General features: G+C 48.1%; 1 protein-coding gene across 1 annotated transcript in view; it reads left to right on the top strand.

Annotated features, from left to right (window-relative positions):
• The window catches only part of LOC119390613 (eIF-2-alpha kinase activator GCN1-like), a 298045-nt gene that overhangs the window by 264792 nt on the left and 12064 nt on the right, over positions 1-21189 (top strand). Inside the window, 3 exon segments of the mRNA XM_049415316.1 lie at positions 7147-7358; positions 13735-13883; positions 16655-16762. Coding sequence (XP_049271273.1) covers positions 7147-7358; positions 13735-13883; positions 16655-16762 — 469 coding nt within the window.

The raw sequence follows: 21189 nt of genomic DNA, 5'->3' as shown, positions 1-21189 counted from the left end.
TCGGACCGACTCTCAAGCGTTGACTCGTCCGATCCGTGGTTGGAGGTTCTGCTTATGCGCACTTCGGACGTCGTGACGAAGATTATCGCAGGACGACTCTTTGTACTCGCGACCACGCATTACGTGCTTTGAAACATCGAGCACTGTGGCCGGCGCGTCTACTGCTCAGAGTCGTCACTAGGCCTAACTCCGCTCACGGCGTCGGCACGCGAGACGAACCTCGAACTTTGCGGGCAAGAACAACGCGTTAGCGGACTCGCGGCAGTGTGCTTCTTCGCAAGGAACGAAGTGCTTCCCCCTCCGGCTCCTCGGTACAGCGGATGGTCATTTTACACATCGGCAGCGGACCCCACGGCCAAGCTCGTCGCGCAGCGGGCGCGCGTCGGCGTCCCGAAATGCGAGGCCAAACACGTTGCGCGCATATTTTTCATCGCCGCACCTAGGCATATTGCGCATCGTCACCGAATGCCGCCACCCAGCACATCGCATGCCGACTTCCCGGACTATGCAGCCGAGCACTTAGTGGTGAAATAAAGCACCGGTGAGGCAATTTAGGCGCGCTTGGGGCCGTGCTTGGTATCGCCGTAAGCGCTCATGAATCATCTGAAAAAATAAAAGCCACACAGAAAACCGTGTCCGCGACCGGGTGAATGATGAAGCGCATCGCAGGCGAGGTTTACAAATTAACTTGACGAGTGAAACAGGGAGATGAATTCATATCTGCCCAGTTCGCGTCTTGAATAAACTGCTAAGGAATTCCTATTCCACCAATGTCTTGGCCATAACTGCCTGTTATTTAGGAGGAAGGGATAGGCTGTCATGATGAGAGCCGCTCTTAGTATCCTATAAAAATGATTCAATGATCAATTGCAATCAAGGCTGTTAATTATGTTAATGAGAGCATGAATACAAGAAAGCTGGCAAATCATCATAGTACATGACCTACTTGCATTACAATATCTTGTTTTTTGTCATGTCTATTACCCCACTTCATAACTTCGTTTAAAATTCATGCTACATGTTCTTTGTATATCAGAAAAGGATTTTAAGAAAAAATAAAGAAAACAAAGGCACAACAGATGAAAGGCTACATGTGCAGGAGGTCCAACCTTATAAAACACATTAAAGATCAAAATCTTCTTGTGTTTTAGAGAAGCAAGGCACCTCAAACTAAAGACAGGGCACTCAAGAAACTGCGCATTACGAAGGGCTCAAAAGATTACGACCCCAGTGCCTTTTGATGAAGTAATATCGTTGGTACAACTTTAAAAGCCGTTTTCTCAAAACGATTTTTCTTGCTTCCTGCTTCGCTTGTTCCGCTGATATCTCCGTGACCGCTGGGTCTATTTCAGTTCCGTTTTTTGTTCTATATTCCTTGGAGCACAGTTCAGGGCGTGACATTCTCGCTTTTTCAGTATGGCCTTTTGATAATTAGCTATTTGACAAGTTGCACAAAGCCTCGATGCCTGTTGCACAGTCACCTCATGAAAAATGAGAACTAAAAAAAATTTAGTTGCAAATAAAAAAATCCAAAAATATCATGCCCGCAATCAGACATCTTAGAATGCATAGCACTTTGAACGAGTTTCCTATCGCATTGTTTAAGCTAGTCAGACTCGGAACAAGAGCAGAAGGTGAAATATATTGTACATCAAAAAGTTGTAAAGATATATTCATGAAATTTCTACAGTAGCATTAAAAAAAACATTTCAAGTAAGTGTGCCAATTTTCATCAAAATCTATGAAGAAATAAGAAAGTTCGTACCGAAAGCCACGTCCCCCCTTAAAGATGATGAACGGGGGCAACTTTCTGCCGTCGGCCGTGCAGGAAAGCATCACGGTGAAGCGCGAATGCTCGCTTCCGGTCGACAGCAGCCTCACTCCTTTGCCCCGTGTTCACAGACGGCTGTGGACGACGGCATGTCGAACCACACCGGCGTTTCGTCGGCGTTGCCGATCTGGCCTAACATGTAGCCATGCTGCCGCCGGAGGCTATTCACGTAGAGTTGAAACTCTATCAACTTGTCCTCGTACTCCTCCGGCAGCTTCTGGCAGATTGACGTGCGCCGTCGAAGGGCAAACCCTTTGCGTCGCATGAAGCAGTGGACCCAATAAATGGACCCCTTGAAGTCTTCCCTCGACAGACCGGCTTCACGGGCGAGCTCGACAGCTTTTGTGCGAATGAGCTCCGCACTCACTGGCAGGGACCTGGCACGGTACTCGCGGACGAAATCCGCCACTTTGTCCTCGAGTTCCGGGTGCACAGCTCGGCGACCGCGAAACGACGTCTTCCGCGCGTTACACACCGACAGTTTGGATTTCTGGTTGTGCCAGTACCTGACGCTTTTCTCAGACACTCCAAACTGCCGCTGCGCCGACGTGTTGCCATTCGCTTCCGCGAATTCAATGACTTTTCTTTAGAGCTGTGCAAATAGCAAAATTTTGGGTGCGAAGCGAATTCGAATAATAAAGATTGAGTGCGAATCGCATCGAATAATTTCGAATAATTTTCGAATATTTCTCAAACATTTTTCGAATAATTCGAAGTGAAATTACAGAAAAAGTTGCAGAGAATCCCTAAGTATGATCTTGTGAGATCGCAACATGAAAGTGTTTCTTTTCGCTAGGTTGATGAAGTGCTGGTGGGGTCATATTTCATAGTTGTCTTATCAAGAGTGAGGCAATGTAGAGGTCCTTCTTTCAAGCAACGACGAGTCATAAGCAATGTTTCACTGGCAAACAAATGTTTCTTTGCATCACTCCCTCTTCTGAACAACTTATTGGTGAGCTATGGCCGCAGCATGAGGCTGTGTTCGGAGTCAACTTTTTTTAACACGAAAGTGTTTTATGCCGGGGTCCACCAAGTACATCCGTCACAGATATGATGTTGATAAAATGGACGCCAACGGGTGATAAAGAAAAAAAACCAAGAAAAAGATACCCCGCTGGGAATCGAACCCACGACGTTGCGGCCGCGACGGCAAGCGCCCTACCGACTACGCTAACTCGGGAGATGCTAGACACGGCGCGAACGCACCTTATGTCTTTCACACATTCTCTTTTGCGTCGGGCGGAGCGGGGCGGTGCTGCAGTCTGTGAGATGTGACAAGAAGTAATGCTTCATGATCGACACTTACTAGCGCTTACTCCGAGATTGCACGTGATATCGGAGGCCATGGTTAAAGCGTCTCAATACGAGAGAGGTAGACTGACCGCTCTGGCGTCGCCGAGTCACCCTTGACGCAGTTACATTGTTTGCCTTTGGCTTCGTGTTAGCGTGCGTCGGCTCATCGGAGTAGTGCAGCTTCCACGTGCACCAACGGGATTTCTCCGCCGCCGACTGCTTCTATTGCGAGAGCACCGACTAACAAAACAGCTGCAATATGCGTTGCAGAAAGGACGCGATTTCGACGGGCGAATGTCGTGCCTTCGTGGAGCGAGACAGAGGCCAGCGGGACGCACGCGTTTGCGGCTCAGGCTACGAACCTCTAGCTCCCGTGTTGCTGAAGCGCAGTGTGTGTTATGTATGCATGAGCACAGGCGTAGGCTACCCATTACTAGAAAGCGCACACCATGCCGTTTCTCTCTTTAATTGACGACGCTTTGAAGAAGTGCATACCGTGTACCAGTGTTGATTATGCACTTGTTGATATCGTCCTTACACGGGATTCACTATTCGCTGTGTCCAAATATATGTTCACACCGTCAGCTACCACAACGGTTTAACCCTTTGCGGTCCGTTGTCGGGCAGCGCCCGACAACGCAACACGGCCGTAGCGGTCCGCTGTCGGGCCCCGCCCGACAAGGGTGTTCGTGGTTTAAATTTTGCTGTTTTCTCACCGCGAGTCGCGCGCATTTTTTGTATACATGAAGGGCCATCTCTTGAGGAATAAGTGAGCTTTGTTTGTTGAGGTTTTACTTTTTTGACACTAGGGTGCAGCACTATGATCAGCACGGGGCCTAGAGCGTACCCACTCGCGCGCGCGGTTCGCTGAGAAGCATGGCCACGTTTTCACCGCGTGCGTTTTACGGCGGTGCTTTTAGCGAAAGCGAGGATGACTTTAGTGAGGAAGAGAATTACGTGCCTCCACCAGACAGTGATGACAGTGATTCGACAGAAGTGAGTGACGAAGACGACGACGGCGGCGGTGGAAACCTGCAGTAATAACCCTGGCCTGCACACAGGGGAATGCTTTGAGCGGTATCATACGTTGCCCAAATATCACTAAAAGAGTTGCCTGCAGAATGCAGGAGCAAAAATAAATATCCTGTGCGTTTCTCTTCCACAGCTTGTGTTTTTATTTGCGGCGCCAGAAACTGGCGAAATAGTTTCGGACCGCTAGAGCCGGAAAGTGGGTAAAGGTTTTGGACCGCAAAGGGTTAATCATGATCATGGGCGTTAGTCGTCGCGATAGAAACTTGCTGTCAACATGGGTGCATCCACGTCAAACGGTGCTATAGCTGCCAAACACGAATAGACATTGTACCAGCTCTCATATATCACTACACAATAAGCACTACTTCTGTGAATTCACGTTTCACTTTCGTGTTATACCAATTCCTATGACGGAGGGATCAGCCATGTTTTTGTTTTTTTTGCCAAGAAGGGGTTGCAAGTTGGGGGGTTGACTTATAATCGGAGTCGACTTATAATCGGCAATATACGGTAGGTAGCATGTTTTGTAGCGTTAGCTACACTGGCCTAGCCGAGCCAGTTTCGCATGCCTCCTCAAGAGCTGTGCTGCACATGCACGAGGATCAGTGATGTCACACAGCTGGCGCACTGGAGCTGGCACCTCCCGCGTATTGTGCCGCCGCTGGTCTGCGCTTTCCAGAGGAGTGACGTCGTAGCCTTGGCAGATGTGCTGGCGTTAGCGTGCGCGAAGCTATTCGCCTTCGCTGTGCAGTCACCGTCTGACACTGCGTTGGAGCTGCTTTATAGCGCCTCTGACTGGCGTTTGCCAGTGTGGTTTAGCCATGGAGAAGGAGAGCGCAAATGCTGCTCAACGGCACAGAAGAGTGGAGAAGCTTAACTCATTGGATCCCGAAGTAGTTGCCTGGCAAATAAATATACATGTGCCACATAATACGTACCGTAATTACTCAAATCTAGGCCGACCCCGATTCTAAGCCAACCCCCTAAAGTCCGAAGCCCGAAAAAACAAAAAACTTACCTCGAATGTAGGCCGGGTAAAATTCACAAAGAGAAAACAGTTATTGTGCAGCACAGCATCACAGTCGCGCGCTGCTTTTCATAGCCCACAGAGCGCACCTTCACTTCTTTGGCCCCTTTTTCTGAGACTGTGTACGCCACCGGCATATCAAAATACACTGGCGTTTGGTCCGCGTTGCCGATTTGGCCTAGCAGATACGCTCTCTCTTCTCTCTTCCGAAGCACGAAACGCTGGAACTCCAGCAACTTCTCTTCATAGTCAGCCGGTAACTTTTGGGTGATTGAGGTGCGACAACGGAGGCTGAAGCCAAAGCGCTTCATGAATTTCTGCAGCCCTCGGCTGGCTTTGAAGTCTGCCACCGAAACACCTTGCTCCCTTGAAAGCGCCCTCGCCGTCGCCTGGAGCACTTCCATTGTCACTGGAAGGGCAGCTGCTCGCTGCGTCCGAACGAAGTCGGCCAATGCCGTCTCCATTTCAGGGTGACGGCCTTTCCGTGGACCGGTAAAAGCCATCCTCGTTGCGGCGCACGCGAGGAGCTTCTCCCGTTGGCCCTTCCAGCGACGAACATTCTTTTCGTCCACTCCAAAGTCCCGCCCGGCTTGAACGTTGGAGTACGACTCCGCAACTAGCTCAACTTTCCTTTTATACGCCGCACTATAATGACTACGCTCGTTTGGCGCCATTGAGCTACGCCACACACAGACCACTCGAAGCGAGACTCGAACTGACAAATGGCTCGCCTCAACACTCGCCACAAAGATAAAAATGGCGGCCTCGCGTGCGTACTTAAGCCAGGTGTTGGCTCGGCTACTAACGGCTACAATACTGTCTAGGTGGCGCTAGTTTTCCAACACTTATCTCGATGAAAAATGGCGTGTTTTTCAAAATCCTCGAATCTAAGCCGAGCCCCCACTTTGGCACATCGTTTTTTCGAAAAAACCATCAACTTAGATTCAAATAAATACGGTATACCGTGTGTGTGTCATTGGAGCAGCAGTAAGCATGATAATCAAGCTAATCCTAGACAATCAGGAAAGCTAAGAATAATCACCTGAACCTTTGCTAACGCTACGTTATCCTGGCATAGCCGAGCTACGCCACTGCAACATTTTTTCATCGTGTAAAGCCACAGAGCACAGAGTCGTTAGTAGTTAACCAGCACACCTGTAACCAATCTGACATACCTATGCTTGCTCTGTCCCCAGCGCAAGTGTGAGCATAGTTTGCAACTGCCACTCCTCTTTCTCACAACAGCGCTCTCCCATAGCTGCCGCGTAGGGAGAAAGAAGGTAATAGGAGAAGACTGCTGTTGTCCCCAGGCACTGTATCTAAACATTCAGATGCCACAGAGCTCACACAAGTGCGTCTCAAAGAGCTAGTCGGCATTTGGCAATGACTGTACCTTGGAACTTCGTGACACAGAAAGACATTTCCTATGCATTGTCACCATTTTATCTGCAATGATAGTTCAAGCGCTGACTGTTAACAAATAATTGTGCACCTGTGGGAGAGCGGTACCAGCGAGCTTCTCACAGTGGTGCTTTGAGTGATTAGACATCAAATAAAAATTGTTTTTCTCGATGCCCAAAATTCAAAAGTATGCATACGATAGTGCCAAATATAATTGGCACAAGTGTGGGCAGAATAATTTAGGCAATGCAGGAAGGCTCTCAAACCACCACAGTGGCAGCCACCCTAGGGCTAAGCGAAATGTTAGTATCGGCAGAAGCCGGGGGACAGCAGCACCGTGAGAACTTTTCTAGAAGTCTCAGAAACTTGCAGCCCCCCTATAGCAACACAAAGCAACGCTTCATTCTGAGAAGGTTGCCACCGTACATGTACAGCCGTGACCATTTGGTATTTGCTTCTGCCACTGTTTTTGTTTGTTTTTAAACTGTCAAGGGGTTAACAGATGCCGTACTTGAAGGCATCGGTTTCACTTAGTGATACGTTGCCCGTCTTGTCTGTGCAGAGAGACGATGCTGTACGCGCTGCACCGAGTGGTGGCGGCAGCGGGCCACAAGATGTCGGACCTGATGCGGCGGAGCGTGACGGCCAGCGTGAGCAGCTACCTCAGCAGTTCTGAGGACGGCTGCCGCACGGCTGCTGCTGGCTGCCTGGGTTCCCTCTGCCGGTGGCTGCCACCAGACGAGCTGGCCATCTTTGCCCGAGAACATCTACTGAGTCAGTTTACCCGCAATACGTTCTACCATTTTGTTTCTTGCCGTTGCTCCAAAATCAAAAAGCAGAACGAAATGACAAAGGAAATGAAGCGAAAAAAAGCAAAATGAAAGCGACAAGGGAGAGTAAAATTGCCTGCTCGCATTACAATCAAGTACAAAACTCAAACTATGTTCGTGGCGTTAGCAGCAGACTTCCCATCAGAGGTAGAGTGACCTAGAATAGGGGGAGTGTCCAAAGCGCCGTGCGAATACATGGGAGGAGCGAGGGCCTTTTGCAGTGAACTTCCGCGCCGCGGCGCTGCCGTGCCGGACCCGTGGGCTTTCTCCGCGGCGGAAGCCGCGTCAAAGCGGTGAGCGTCTGCTACGCGCGTGATATTTTGGCCGCTATTAGCTAAAATTGTGGAAATTTGGGAAAAATTTAATATTGCGTCACTGTAACATAGTACTGCAGCGACTCATCACACAGAGAACGCGTTTGTGTGTTTTGAAACGGGGTTTTTGTATATATCTTTGCAGCTGGTTTGTCACCGCATTGGTCCACACTTCCGCGGCTGTTTGAGGAACGCATCCGGCGCACACTTCATCGTGAGAAAAGGCGCTTAGCTTACTTTCGTGTGGAATGACAAACGTAAACTTGCTGCAGGAGAGAATAAACTGGAGATAACCAGGAGAACATAGCACATATGCACGTAGTAACTAGCTCATGCATGCTAACGCGTTTGCACCCTTCATATCTTTTATTTCGTGCATTCGATTCGTTTTACAAGGCTGCCTCCGGCGCTCTGCTGTTTCAAGCCGTTTCACGCGAAGCCGAATGTGTCAGTCGGCGTGACCGCGGTACCAAAAGTAAAAAATCACTCGCGTAACTCGCGTCTTGTTCACTTGGTATACACGAAAATTGGCACGGAGGGGCACGAATGTACGTATGCCCAACACGACCGATAGGCCATGGCATCACTAACTTGACATGTTTGCCATTTGCGTAACGACTAACAATAATAATATGGTGTATGGCGCGCAAACCCGCTTTCAGCCAGAAATAATTCTGACGATGTGTGGTCTGACGATTTGTTTCCGTCAGGTTATAAAAAACGTGGTGGTCACCAATATCGATGTCAACATGTTAGACTTACCCATACATATTGAAAAACTGACCGCGTAGGTAAAATGTATGCGAAAAAATTACATGAAAAAAAAACATGGTTCCTTATGCATTCGCCGGAGATGACTCGAAAACGAAAGCCATTTTTTCGTCAGTCGATGCATTGATCCTACCTCGCTCCTCTCCGAAAGCTTTCTGCACATAACGTGGTTTCGGACTGCCCACAGGATTGAAGGCATTGCAAGCTTTCTGCACCTCACCTGCTTTTACATTGCCTACATCGGGGGCCGATCATGGAGGCAATGGAAAGCGACCATGTCATGTGATGGCGTTATCATATTACGTCACGTTGAATGACATCATAGTGACGTCACAAGTTCTGTCGACGTCATCGCGTGATGATTTTGTGCATCACTCGTGTTAGCTACGCGGGACTCCGATGGTCAATTTTCATGTTTGATGAGGCAGCTAAGGCTTTAGCGTTAAAAAAAAGACAAACCAAAGAAAATGTAACGATAACAGTGCAACATCGTGTATGCCTCACTTCATGTTACGAGCGATCGCCCGAAAACAAACGTGATTCTCAGTTCAGAGCAGCTGATTGCACGCGTCTGCGGTACAAAAGAGGCTTGCTTTACCCGTCTGGTCATCTCTTTATATTTATTCAAGAGATGAGCAGACTCGCTATTTAAGTACTCTCGGAGCATCAGCACGAAATTGTGGCGGACGCTATATTGAGGTCATCAGGAAAAAGCGGGAAATTGCGGTCGGGTGCCCTGTTGGCGCGCACTCAACTGCTGCAGAAACAATTGTATTTTATGTAACTACTCGTCCACATATTTTCGTAAATTCTCTGAACCGGGTGAACGCTAACCTCCGAGAACCGTGAAAACATCTGAAGTTGAGAATGAGCTGTTTGAAACTGTTTTAATTTCATATGGTGAAGGCTTGAAGCAATGCACGCATCTCGCGCGAACGTTTCATACTGACGTTCAGCGATCCAATGCCACATGCGATAATATATATATATATATAATCTTACAGTATTTTCGTTCAGGCAGCTTGTACAGAGAATGGGGGCATTTGCAACTTTGTTTCATGATATCTGGATATTTGTAAAGCATTCTCTATATTACGCCTTTTATCCAAAAACTTGTGGAATAAGGTTAGTTTACCTGGCATTGCTTTTCTTTCAAATGTTTGCGCACGGTGAGCCTTGTTGTACGCTACCTCAGAAATAAAAATAAGCCAACAGCATTGCGGTCGTATGGCCATCTCTACTCTTTTTTACCTTTTTTTTGTTTCCCTTGCGTCTTCCCGGTGTGTTCCGTACATAATAAAGAGCTTGTGGAGGCTAATGAATTGTCAAATAAAGCGGTGCGCATATGGCTAGCAAACCAGTGGCGACTATGAGTAAAAAGCTCGTGAAGTCACTGCGCCCAAGTATTTCAGCTGACTGCGCGTGCAATTTGCTTTTTTTATTACTCTTAAATCGTGCATGCGTGATGCTATTGCCCGATTACTCGTGCGAATAGGGTTGCTTTTTTTCGTTCTTTGCTTGTGAGCGTCCGTTTTGCGCGTTTTTACACACGCACCAACGTTCTCGGACTCTGTGACCGGAACTAGGCCACGCTGATGCCGCTTGACACATGATTTTTTGCATTCTGTTGTTGCCCCAGCACTAACACAACGCTTAAAGATGGATAAGTTTCATTCCGCACCGCATTACTAAAGTTAAGTAGACTTCAAGCGCCCTGTGTGGAAATGCGGCGCAAAAAACTACAGCGCGCAGCAGACGCCCCTCGCTTTCCGCGCGCTTCCCGGCGCGGAAAGCCCACGGGTCCGGCGCAGCAGCGGCGCGGCGCGGGAGTTCACGACAAAAGGCCCACGCGGGAGCCGGCGCTTTGGACACTCCCCCTATTCTAGGTCACTCTATCAGAGGTGCCAGGTGCATTGTCATCATCGTCATAAATTGGTGACAAGCACATTTTGTCATCGGCTTGCATAGGTTTGTGTAAGACCCGTGTGCATCGTATCTGTTCTCTGTGAAGTGCAACTTGTGATGCGTCACTTTCGCTATGAAAGTGCTCGACAAAGGAAAGGTATTTTGCATGCTAAATACATCTGTGTCATGTATATTTCCTGTGCGCTCGAGACTTCTCATCATGAGTAGCCTGAAGAGAGATCTTCAGCTAGACATTGATTGAGAAAAAAGTTGCTACAGGCTGAAAAGGGAAAATATCCAGACCTCAAAGACAAGATTACAGACCTTGTTAATCAAAACGATTAAAAAATACCGAAGCCAAAAACGATTAAAAAATACCGATTTCTTTTATTTGCTTATTTGATCCTACATCTAAAAAAATTATTCTAAGGCAATTTATTCGCAAGATAGATGCAAAACATCTTTTTTTCTAATGTGCAGAGGATAGGCTTTTCACTACACTGCATTACGGAAAGTGCCGAACCTTCTTTAGGCTTTGGTGCCGAAAATGTCTCTGAAATTTAAAAAGTAAAGCGCAGGGAAGTGAGTCCCTGAAAACGAACCTTAGATGCACCGGTGGGACTTGGCTTACATCTAAGGGCGATATGTCGAGACGCGGTCGCCTTCCGAATCCGATGATTTATAGAAGCTATGCTGCTATGTGCAGTCGCTGCCACACACACAGGAGAACCGAAATTCTTCATTTCTCAAAACTTCAGCAAACGAGGGCATTTTTTTTTTCTGAACGGAGCTGTTCCGGCAGGTGCGCACCACTCACGCACAGAGGAGGACGCCATTTTCTAACTTCGTTTGCATGAATCAAGTGATTTCTCGACCAAAATGCACGCTTTGAGCACATTTTAAAGTTTTTTACTGCGATATCTGTTGAAGCCAAACAGATCACAGCAAAATGAATCAGGATAGTGTAACTGGGGCACCACCAAATGCATGTTTCATGATGGATGAGCCCAGCTCATCTTCGGTAGGAGCAGTATAAGCTGTGTGGACGAGCTCAGCTAGTCTTCAGAAGGAAAAGGGTTAAGCAACTCGGTGTATACTGACTTTGTCAAGGTAACGGCACACGACTGAGGCATATGCAGAAGGGATCTTTGACCCAGCAAGACTTATCACACAAGAGAATGAACTGCCAAGAGAATAAATTTACCATTCTTTGAAGGCAAGTTGTGCTTGTATCCCTTCTTTTCTAATACAGTGGAACCTCGTTAAGGCGTACCTGCCGGGGACGCCGCATAACTACGCACTAAACGGTAGTACGCATTAACCACCAAGTAAAAATCTGCATCTCCTCGCGTACGCCATCGCCGCCAGCAAAGAAATATATTCAGTGCCACAGCAAATATTGCCTAAAGTACCCATTGCAAAGCCTTTTCTTTCTCTTTGCCAAAGTGGAGAAAAGATTTTGGTGCTCTCGCACGACCGTCCGATAGCGGGCGGTGGCGACGCCAAGGAGCATTTCAGAACTAATACAGGGTCCGGTATACACAGTGACCGACATAGCGACAGAACGGACAGTGTCGGCTTTCCGCGATATAAGTGCGTACGTCTGTACCGCGATCTGCCCCTAAGTGAAAACTGACGCAGTTCCAGTGAAACGCGGTACGGCTGCGTGGAGCCGATCGTCTCCTGGCTAGTTGCGTGCAGCGCGTCACCTTCTCGGCTCACGCCGTCACTGCCGGGCCGCTTGCTGTACCGCACGCGCGCATTTGTCGTGGGAGTGTTCTTCGTACCCACTTCGCTCCAGACCGTGCACAGATGCAGCGAGTAGCTTGTTCGGTTAACGCGCGATGACAAACTTCCTGCAAGCGATGCGCACTTCGCGACGCTCTAGCGGTCCTGGCAGTGGACGGAAGCGCGTTTGGGTGGTCGCCCAATAAAAGCGTGCAGTATGGTTACAGCAGCGCTACGCTTGCTGTGCCGTACTTGTGTTTAGCGTGATAGCGTCAATGCAAAGAGGTTTCGCGTCGCCCGCGACCAGCAACGCTGAACTCCGCAACAGCGAGCTGCTTTCGTTTTTACAAAGCGGCGCGCGCTTGAACACGGCCCCGCACAACGACGCGGGAGGAATCAGCGACCCAGCGCGTGCAGGTTGTCGCCTATTAAAGGCGTGCAGTAGGCTTAAAGTAGTGCTGCGCCGCACGCGTGCCCGAGCAGATATCGGAAGATACCTATTGTGATAAGGTTGCCGGCGATAAGACATGCTGGCGCGTTCGTCGGTGGTCGCCGCCTCACCTTCGTTCTTTCCCGATGCTTACCCGCAAAGGCGTCGCCGCAATCGCGCGGAAGTCGGAATCAATGATCGACCAATCTACGCACTTCTCGAAAAGACGGAAAACCTTTGGCGGCACATTATGGCGTCCGGAAGTTCAGCGGCGCAGCAAAATTTTATGCCACAAAAAGTTAGCGCGGTACACAGGGCACGCACTAACCAGTAGGCATGGCATGCCGGTAGGCGTAGGACGAAGCACTACGGATTAAGCGGTCAGCGAATGCATTAGGCTCTATGAGACTTGGTCGGGGATTCGTCGCAACTACGTTTTAACCGTTAGTACGCTTAAAGCGGGTACGTATTAACGAGGTTCGACTGTAGTTGACATTGGGATATGTCACAGTTTTATCGTTAAACTCTGGTAACAATACATGTGCATTTTTATATCGAACCCACAAAATCGGGTGCACGTTAGGTACATGTAAATACGGTATTTGAAGACAGTTTTTATCAAGTTGAGCCGAATAAACGCTTTTTCTTGACATTTTTCCTCCACGCATGTCTAGTTCATTTAGTGTTTTCAAGTAACATATTTGGATGCACTTGGCATGTCCTTTTCTTTCTTTTTTTTTTTTTAGAGCACTTCTGATAAGCCAAGCTCCTGATAAGACAGATTTTCACAGTCCCTTTGAGTTCGTTTTAACGGGAGTCTACTGCAATAATTTCTGAGGTTTTACATGCTGGAACCATTGTAGTGGGGACTGTATTAATTTTGAGCTGCTGGGGTTCTTTAATGTGCACTTAAATCCAAGTACACGAGTGTTCTTGCAATTAGCCCCCATCGAAATGTGGCCGCCATGGCCAGGAATTAAATCCCAGTCCTCAAGCTTAGTAGCATGAGGCCTTACCTGCCAAGCTGCCACAGCGGGTGAGGTGAATCTTGCAATGGGGATGTGACCTTTGTATGAACATTCAGCTTTACTAGGTGAATGAACAACCGTATTGAATTTGCAGAAGGCAGTGAAAGCTTGTTAACAGTGCAAGTAATGTATGTTGTCGTACAGGTGATGACCCTAGCGAGGACTGGACGTTAAGGCATGGTTGTAGTGTAACCCTCTCGGTGGCGCTCAAGCAAGCTCCCGAGCGCATCCTCACAGACGACTGGAGAGACCGAGTGGTCAAGACCCTGATCAAGTACATGACTGCCGACCGAGTAAGTACTCCACAGTGCCTAGAATGTGTTAAGGGGGGACGCAGGGATCAAATCGCGAAAAATGGCAAAATAGTCGATTTTCTGAAAATCACATTTTCAGTTTCTGTAGCTCTTTTTCTAATTCCAAAATATCTTCGCTGAAAACGACGTAGAAGTGCCATTAAAAATTGTTGCGCCCCCTGAGGTGGCGAAAATTATTGCGGAAATCGCAAAAAAGAAAGCGTTTTTAAAAAAAAATATAGCTCCGTAACGGCGCGACCGAGCACCACCATCTAGGGCTCGTCTGAAAGAGCGTTTCTCCGTCTTCAAATTCCCCACCTCAGCTGGCTCCTCAATTTAAAAACAAGCCCACAAAAAGCAAACGTTTAAAGGTCGTTGCGAGGCCCCCAATTGGGCGCTGCCACCATGATGCTTCAGCGCGCCTCGCCATTGGTCCGATGGTCGCACCTGGTGTGCGTCGTCCGCGGCTTCCGCGTTGCGGGGTCACGGCTGTCGAAAATCACGCTAATTACTGAAGCGTTCGCACTCGTTTTGTGTTGTGCTGGTCGACGATAATTACGCGTTAGCAGCTGCACTCGGAAGCTCATTCATCAGACCATGCATCAGAGTGCGATAGCCCGACGCGCTCTTCGCGAACATCGCAGAAGCACGTCTCGGACCTGTATTGCGTTGTGGGACCCGCGGTTAGAATTTCTGCCTGTCGGCATCTCGGACCTCGTGACGAAGACCACCGCGGGACGGCTTTTTGTGCTCGTGATCGAACATGACTAACTTTGAAACATCGGGCACCGTGGCAGCGCACACTGCGACCGTGCTAACTGCTCGGAGTTGTGGCTAGGCTTAACTACGTTCACGGCGCCGACGAATCCAAACTTTGCGGGGAAGAACATCGTGCTAGCAGACATGCAAAAGTGAACAATCCGCAATGCGCTTTGCTGCAAGCAACTAATGATATCGCCCGCTGGCAGCTCAGAGTCGCTGATCGGAATTTGATGCATCGGCAGCTGCGCCACGGACCCCACGGCCACGGCCGCTCGATCTCCCCAAGTTCATCGCACAGCGATCGCTCGAACCACCGCGACAATTTCGCGCGTTGCCGCCCCAAAATGCGAGGCCAAGCATATTGCACGCCGATGTTTCATCGCTGCGGCTTGGCGTATTGCACATCGCCAGCAAATGCCGCCACCCAGCATATCGGGCACAGACTTCCCGAACCCCGCGGCCGAGCACTTTGCGGGGAAATAAGCACTCAGTGGTGATGTAATTTAGGCGCGCTTCAAGCCGTGCATGGTATCGCAGCAAGCTTTTGTAAATGTACTGAAATAATGAAAGCCTCGCCGACTACCATTACCACGACCGGGTAAATGATGAAGCGTATCAAGGCAGGGGTGACAAATGAACTTGTGTAAAGGAGTGGACAAATTTTTATCTGCCAAACTCGCTTCGTTAAGTACTACTCAGAAATTCCTGTGCCACCAATGTCTTGGCCATAACTGCCACAGCACACCTAAATTTGCATGCCACAGACTTGTAATGTGCAAGTCTGGGCATTAAACCTGAAGGCTCACCCTTCAAAGAGCTGACAAAAATAACCAATAAAGAAAAAGGAAAGCACGTAGTGCAGAAAAATGAAAGATCAAGGACATAAGAAAACCCCTGCAAGCAAAGACACTAAATATTACAGCTCCAGAGCATTTTGATTTACATGTAGTGGCTGTGCAACTTTAGGGCCCGTTTTCTCAGAAGTGTGTTTTGACCCGACTGTCCCGCTTGTAGAAAGCGTAGCACGACTATGGCTTGATGGATTTTCATGAGGTCTGTTGCATTGTTTTCCCTAGTCAGTTCTCTATGCTATGACATTCCTATATTTTTGAATTACTCTCTCGTCTTTTTACTCTTTAGCTAATTTGACATGACAATAACAAATGCATTATGCAAACATGGATGTAATGTTCTGTGTAAAAAAAAAATCGGGGTAATAAAAATATTTGGAGAATGTCATAGCATGAACCATTCCTATGGCTAAAATATAAGGGCAACTTTGGGCTTTTACCATGTTTTGTTGTCATGCCAGGCTTTCTGCAAGTTTGGTACAACAAAGATGCAAGTAAAAATTTATAATGTCAAAACCGCTGGAGATATCTTAATGAAACTTTGTAAATAGTCATTCAGTGCACTTCCCAATAAGCATGCCAAATTTCATTGTTCTACTACAAGAAATAAAGAATTTCAGCTTCGATCCCCACCTCCCCCCTTAAGCTGTCATTCCGGTTACTCTTATGGGTAACTTGCAAAATCTGTTCAAGATTTTGTTGGACGATGTTTGACCTAAGCTGTTTCTTTTATTGGGTGATCATCATAAGTAAAGTTTGTTTTGGAGAAGTTCTACTGTGTAAGCTCTGTAATCACATTTACTGCCGTATTACACACACATTTGACCGACAGCTCTTCCTAAGCAGAGGAAGGTGTTGCTGTCCTCAGCTGAAAGGGGCATCGCCTATTTATGCATGCGTCAAGGTACATTCCAGAATAATTGCTCGTGCTCATGTATGCTGGAAATTTACAAAATTATTCCCATCGTGCGCATAATCTGATTAGCCCAAGCTCTTGCAGTAAAAATTCATGAAAAAAATTAGGAGCTGTCAGATTTTGCATATGTGACAAATGGATAACAGTGACTACCTGGGGAAAAACGAACACGCTCAAAAGGCAAAACAATGTGCATGCTACAGTACGTAGAATTGACCTGACTATTGTTTCTTTTCATGCAGGTTCCCATTGTGATTGGTGGTGTACGTGGAACTGGCCACTGTTTACGTCACCTGCTGCTCGTCAACTCTGAAGAGCTGCCTCAAGTACTATTAACAACGTTTGCCAAGGTAGGTGAAGCTTAGGCAGGGTTAAGATCATGTGTTTTAGGAGCTCATGCTGTTGAGCCTTGTAATATTTAACAGTTTGGTAATCGCAGAATAGATATACGTAACCAGAATTTCATATCGAAAGTATGATTGAAGCAGGCCAATAAACATGGAAGGTGTAAGAGCCAGAAGTTTGTGAGTGAATGGAGACTTAGTTGAGACATCAAAGGGGCCCTGCAACACTTTTCCAACTGATCATCCAAGGACTTCATTAAAGAAGTTTATTGCTTTACGAATCGACTGACACAAAAAATTTTATACTCTGTCAAGTCCGAGTGGAGTTACAAAGATTTGTTGCATACTCTAGGTGCCTTCTCCCTTCTTTCCTCCCGGTGAGTGCGCTGAAAGCTACATGGGGTGTGGGGGGGGGGGGAAGAGCTACATCTACACGTAACGACCTTGAGCCCTTTCTTGTTTTCTTTGAACGTGTGCACAGTTAACACATAAACGTTGGACGTGCCTCACTTGCGCATCGCGTGGGTACATCGCAGCACACCGCAACTGCTGCGTAACTACAGTAGAATCTCGGTGATATGAATCTCAAGGGGAGGTGAAAATATTCATATCACTCAAAAGTTCGTAGCACCAAAAAACTGGCAAAATTTGTTTGCAAACCACGATATATGCACAAAACATTTGTTGCCGTCGAAAGAACTCGCGTATGTCTTTCTGGGACACATGCAAACAGACCAACAAGAGACGGCGCAGCTGGCTGCCACGTATGTACGCGTCAAAGCTTCTTTTAGGCCTACTGCAAACTAAGTGCCAAACTCCGCTCCACCATAGTCACACACGAACGACAAAAACACCAAAATGCTTCATGCCTTTTTGTGACTTTATTGCCTTCAATCTACCACTGCATTAGCCGCATACCTTCGGAGCTCCGTAGTCGCTATTGATGATCGCGTCGATAGCAACTGCGGTTTCGTGTGCAGCTGTTGCAGTGTACGATAGTTCTGTTTACAATCCATGTGCGCCGGCCGCACACGTACGTTCAAAACTGCGTCATTGCTGTCTATGATCGTGTCCGCTGCAGTTTTGTCCGCAGAAGACCTTGCAGCTAACAGCATCGCTTTGATTCGGTGAGCGTTGGATGTGCATGCTCTTCCGTAGTTTCGTCAGCTTCGTCGTCGTGATACATGGCTGTGTCGATAGCGTTCGTGGTTTCGTGTGCTGCGGTTGTGGCAAACAGTAGTTCCGTTTTCAATCCGTGCGTGCAGGCTGCACACGTGCCTTCAGAACTGCGTCGTTACTGTCTGTGACCGTATCATCTGTGGTTTTTTTCTGCCGCGGTTGCAGCAAGCAGCTTCGCTTTGACTCTGTGAACGTCGGATGCACGTGTATTTTCAGAGTTTCGTCATCACCATGCATGACTGCGTCAATAGTGACTGGTTTTGCCCACAGTAGTTGTGGGAAATGATACAGTCGACTCCCGATAATTCGAAGTCGCTTAATTGGAATTGTCGGTTAATTGGAAGTGGAGTGGGGGTCCCGTCAGTTTTGCATGCAGTTCAACAGGAAGAAATTCTCGGTAATTGGAAGCTAGAGGTCTGAAATTTCGGTTAATTCGAATTTATTTTCAATTGAATTCCCGGAGGAAATTGTAATGTTTGTTAAATTTCCTATTTTTGAAGTGCTAAACAACAATGCGTGTGCGACCGGCACCCAAGGGCATCACAGTTGACCACAGCGCCGCAGCTCAAAGCGTCAGCTGATGGCATCGCAGTTGCATGCAGCGCCCCAGATCACGAAGCGGCTGCTCCGGCGGTTCCGGTTCCGGGCCTCATTGTTGATCTCGTTACGGTCATGTGCGGACTCAGCGTTTCCACGTGCGACGAAGCTCCACGTGCATTTACTATGGCAACTCGCGGGCCTTATCGGATGCTTGACTTGGCGACGAAAGTCAAAATTTTGAAAGAAGTTGAGCAAGGAGGCACCGCCAAGCAAGATATTGCGCGGAAATACGGCATCAAGCCTAATACCCTGTCTAACATCCTGAAGAACAAGCGCTCGGTACTGGACGCATTCGAAAATGACCAGTTCAAGATGTCTCGCAAGAGAATGTGCACCGGCGCCCACCCGGAGTTAGAGCAAGCGCTGCTCATCTGGATTCGGGAGGCTCGAAGCAACAGACTTCCTCTCAGCGGCGATATCGTTGCAGCGAAAGCATCATCGCTTGCGATTATGCTAGGCATCAAGAACTTTGCTTCGTCCGATGGGTGGCTCACACGGTTCAAGCAACGCCACGACATGGTGTTTCTGGATTCGGGAGGCTCGAAGCAAGACTTCCTCTCAGCGGCGATATCGTTGCAGCGAAAGCATCATCGCTTGCGATTATGCTAGGCATCGAGAACTTTGCTTCGTCCGATGGGTGGCTCACACGGTTCAAGCAACGCCACGACATGGTGTTTAAAAGCGTGAACGGGGAAAGGGCTGCCGTCAACGCTGCAACATGTGCTACGTGGAGGGAAAATCAACTTCGCAAATACTTGGGAGAATATCGGCCGGAAGATATCTTCAATGCCGACGAGACAGCACTTTTTTACAGAATGTTGCCCGAGAAGACGCTGACCTTTAAGGACGATGACTGTGCTGGAGGGAAGCGTAGCAAAGAAAGTGCGTCGGTGCTGATAGCGGCGAACATGACGGGCACTGAGCGATGTCGCCTGCTCGTGATAGGCAAAGCTGCTAAGCCTAGATGTTTCAAGGGCGTGAAAACGCTGCCTGTCGACTATGCGTCTAACAGGAAAGCGTGGATGACCGCAGACCTATTCAAGGATTGGCTGACAAAATTGGATCGCAAGTTCGCGTTATCTAAACGCAATGTATTGCTCCTTGTGGACCAATGCAGTGCACACATGAATGTGCCGCCCTTGAGTGCAATACGTGTCGCCTACCTGCCAGCGAACACAACATCGGTGTTACAACCACTGGACCAGGGGATCATCAAAAACGTGAAAGTACTGTACAGGAAGCATCTTCTTGAGCGGATGCTGTTGTGTATGGACAATGCAAGTCAGTATGAGGTGAGCCTTCTCAGTGCTATCCATATGCTGGCGCGAGCGTGGGGTCGCGTAAAGGATGAAACCATTGCGAACTGCTTTAGGGCGTGCGGCTTCATTCCAAGTGGTGCAGATGATGACGCGTCTTGTACAGTAGGGGAAGAAGACACAAGTGAGCTTGACGTCGACGGTCTCCTGCCAGCTCTCGGCGACGTCCCTTTCGAGGTGTACGTTGCCACTGACAGTTCGGTAGAAACGTGCGGTGCACTGTCGGACGGTGAGATCGTGGAGATGGTTCGGCCCAGCGAGCCTAGTCACGAAACTGAGGTTGACGACGACGCCGCCGCAAGTGAGCCACTACCGCGGGCTGCTGATGTAGCCGCAGGCCTTGCCCTCGCGCAGCGGTTTTTCACTGCTGAGAGCAACGCCGAGGAAGCACTCGGGCACATATACAGCCTGCAGGACTTGCTTTCTGCTGCAAGATTCAGCAAACAGAAGCAAACGGCAATCACAGATTTTTTCTCATAAACTGCTTTGAAATAAATGTATTTTTCGTTCATTGTGGTTAATTGGAATTCCGCTTAATTCGAAGTTTTTCGCGGTCCCCGTGAACTTCGTATTAACGAGAGTCGACTGTAACCACCATTCTCATTGCATGTGCGCTGGACGCGTACATACTTGCAATGCACCTGGAGGCTGCTGCTCTCGGCCGTCGCTCAACGGTTTGGGTACCGAAGTTCATATCACCCGTCGCGATGCGGAAAGGTGTTAAGATCATCCAAATTTTGGCCCATTGGACACAGTGGAATTCAGCCAGGGAATTTCACAAAATGTGTCTGCTCGAATTTCCTATCAGCCGAGTTCGTATCACCAAGATTGTACCGTATGTAACTTACGATGTTCAAATCAGCCAATGTCCATGTCTCTTGGGTATGTGACGCAGTTGATTTTGGGTATGTGGCATCATTTGTTGAGAGAAGAGCGAACGATCTCTAGCTGACTTTGAAACTTAATTGTAAATTCCCTGCTACATGCTGCACTATAATGTTTGGCTCACACGTTCGCAGGATCGTCGACTACTGATCGGCAGCATTTTCTTACCGTGTTCAAAAAGTGTTGCAGGGCCCCCCCAAACAATTTATTGAACGTCGTAAAACAGCTGCAGTGCGGCTTCTTTCTTCTCAGAAGCACAAAAGACCAATGATTCGGGCTCAGCAAAGACCAGCATTCATTTAAATGAGAGTTCAAATTACATTTGCTATAATAATATCAAAGTGCTCATATTGCAGTACTAAGCAGCAGAGCTTGTCAGTGTTTGCTGCATTTCATAATTTTTTTGCTGAAGGTACTAGACGTCCTCTTGATCATTGTGAGATGGATCACAGA

The sequence above is a fragment of the Rhipicephalus sanguineus genome, chromosome 4 (genome assembly GCF_013339695.2).
Source record: "Rhipicephalus sanguineus isolate Rsan-2018 chromosome 4, BIME_Rsan_1.4, whole genome shotgun sequence".
NCBI lineage: Eukaryota > Metazoa > Arthropoda > Arachnida > Ixodida > Ixodidae > Rhipicephalus > Rhipicephalus sanguineus.
Note: the sequence above shows the minus strand (reverse complement) of the source record. Positions and strands in the feature narration are given on the sequence as shown.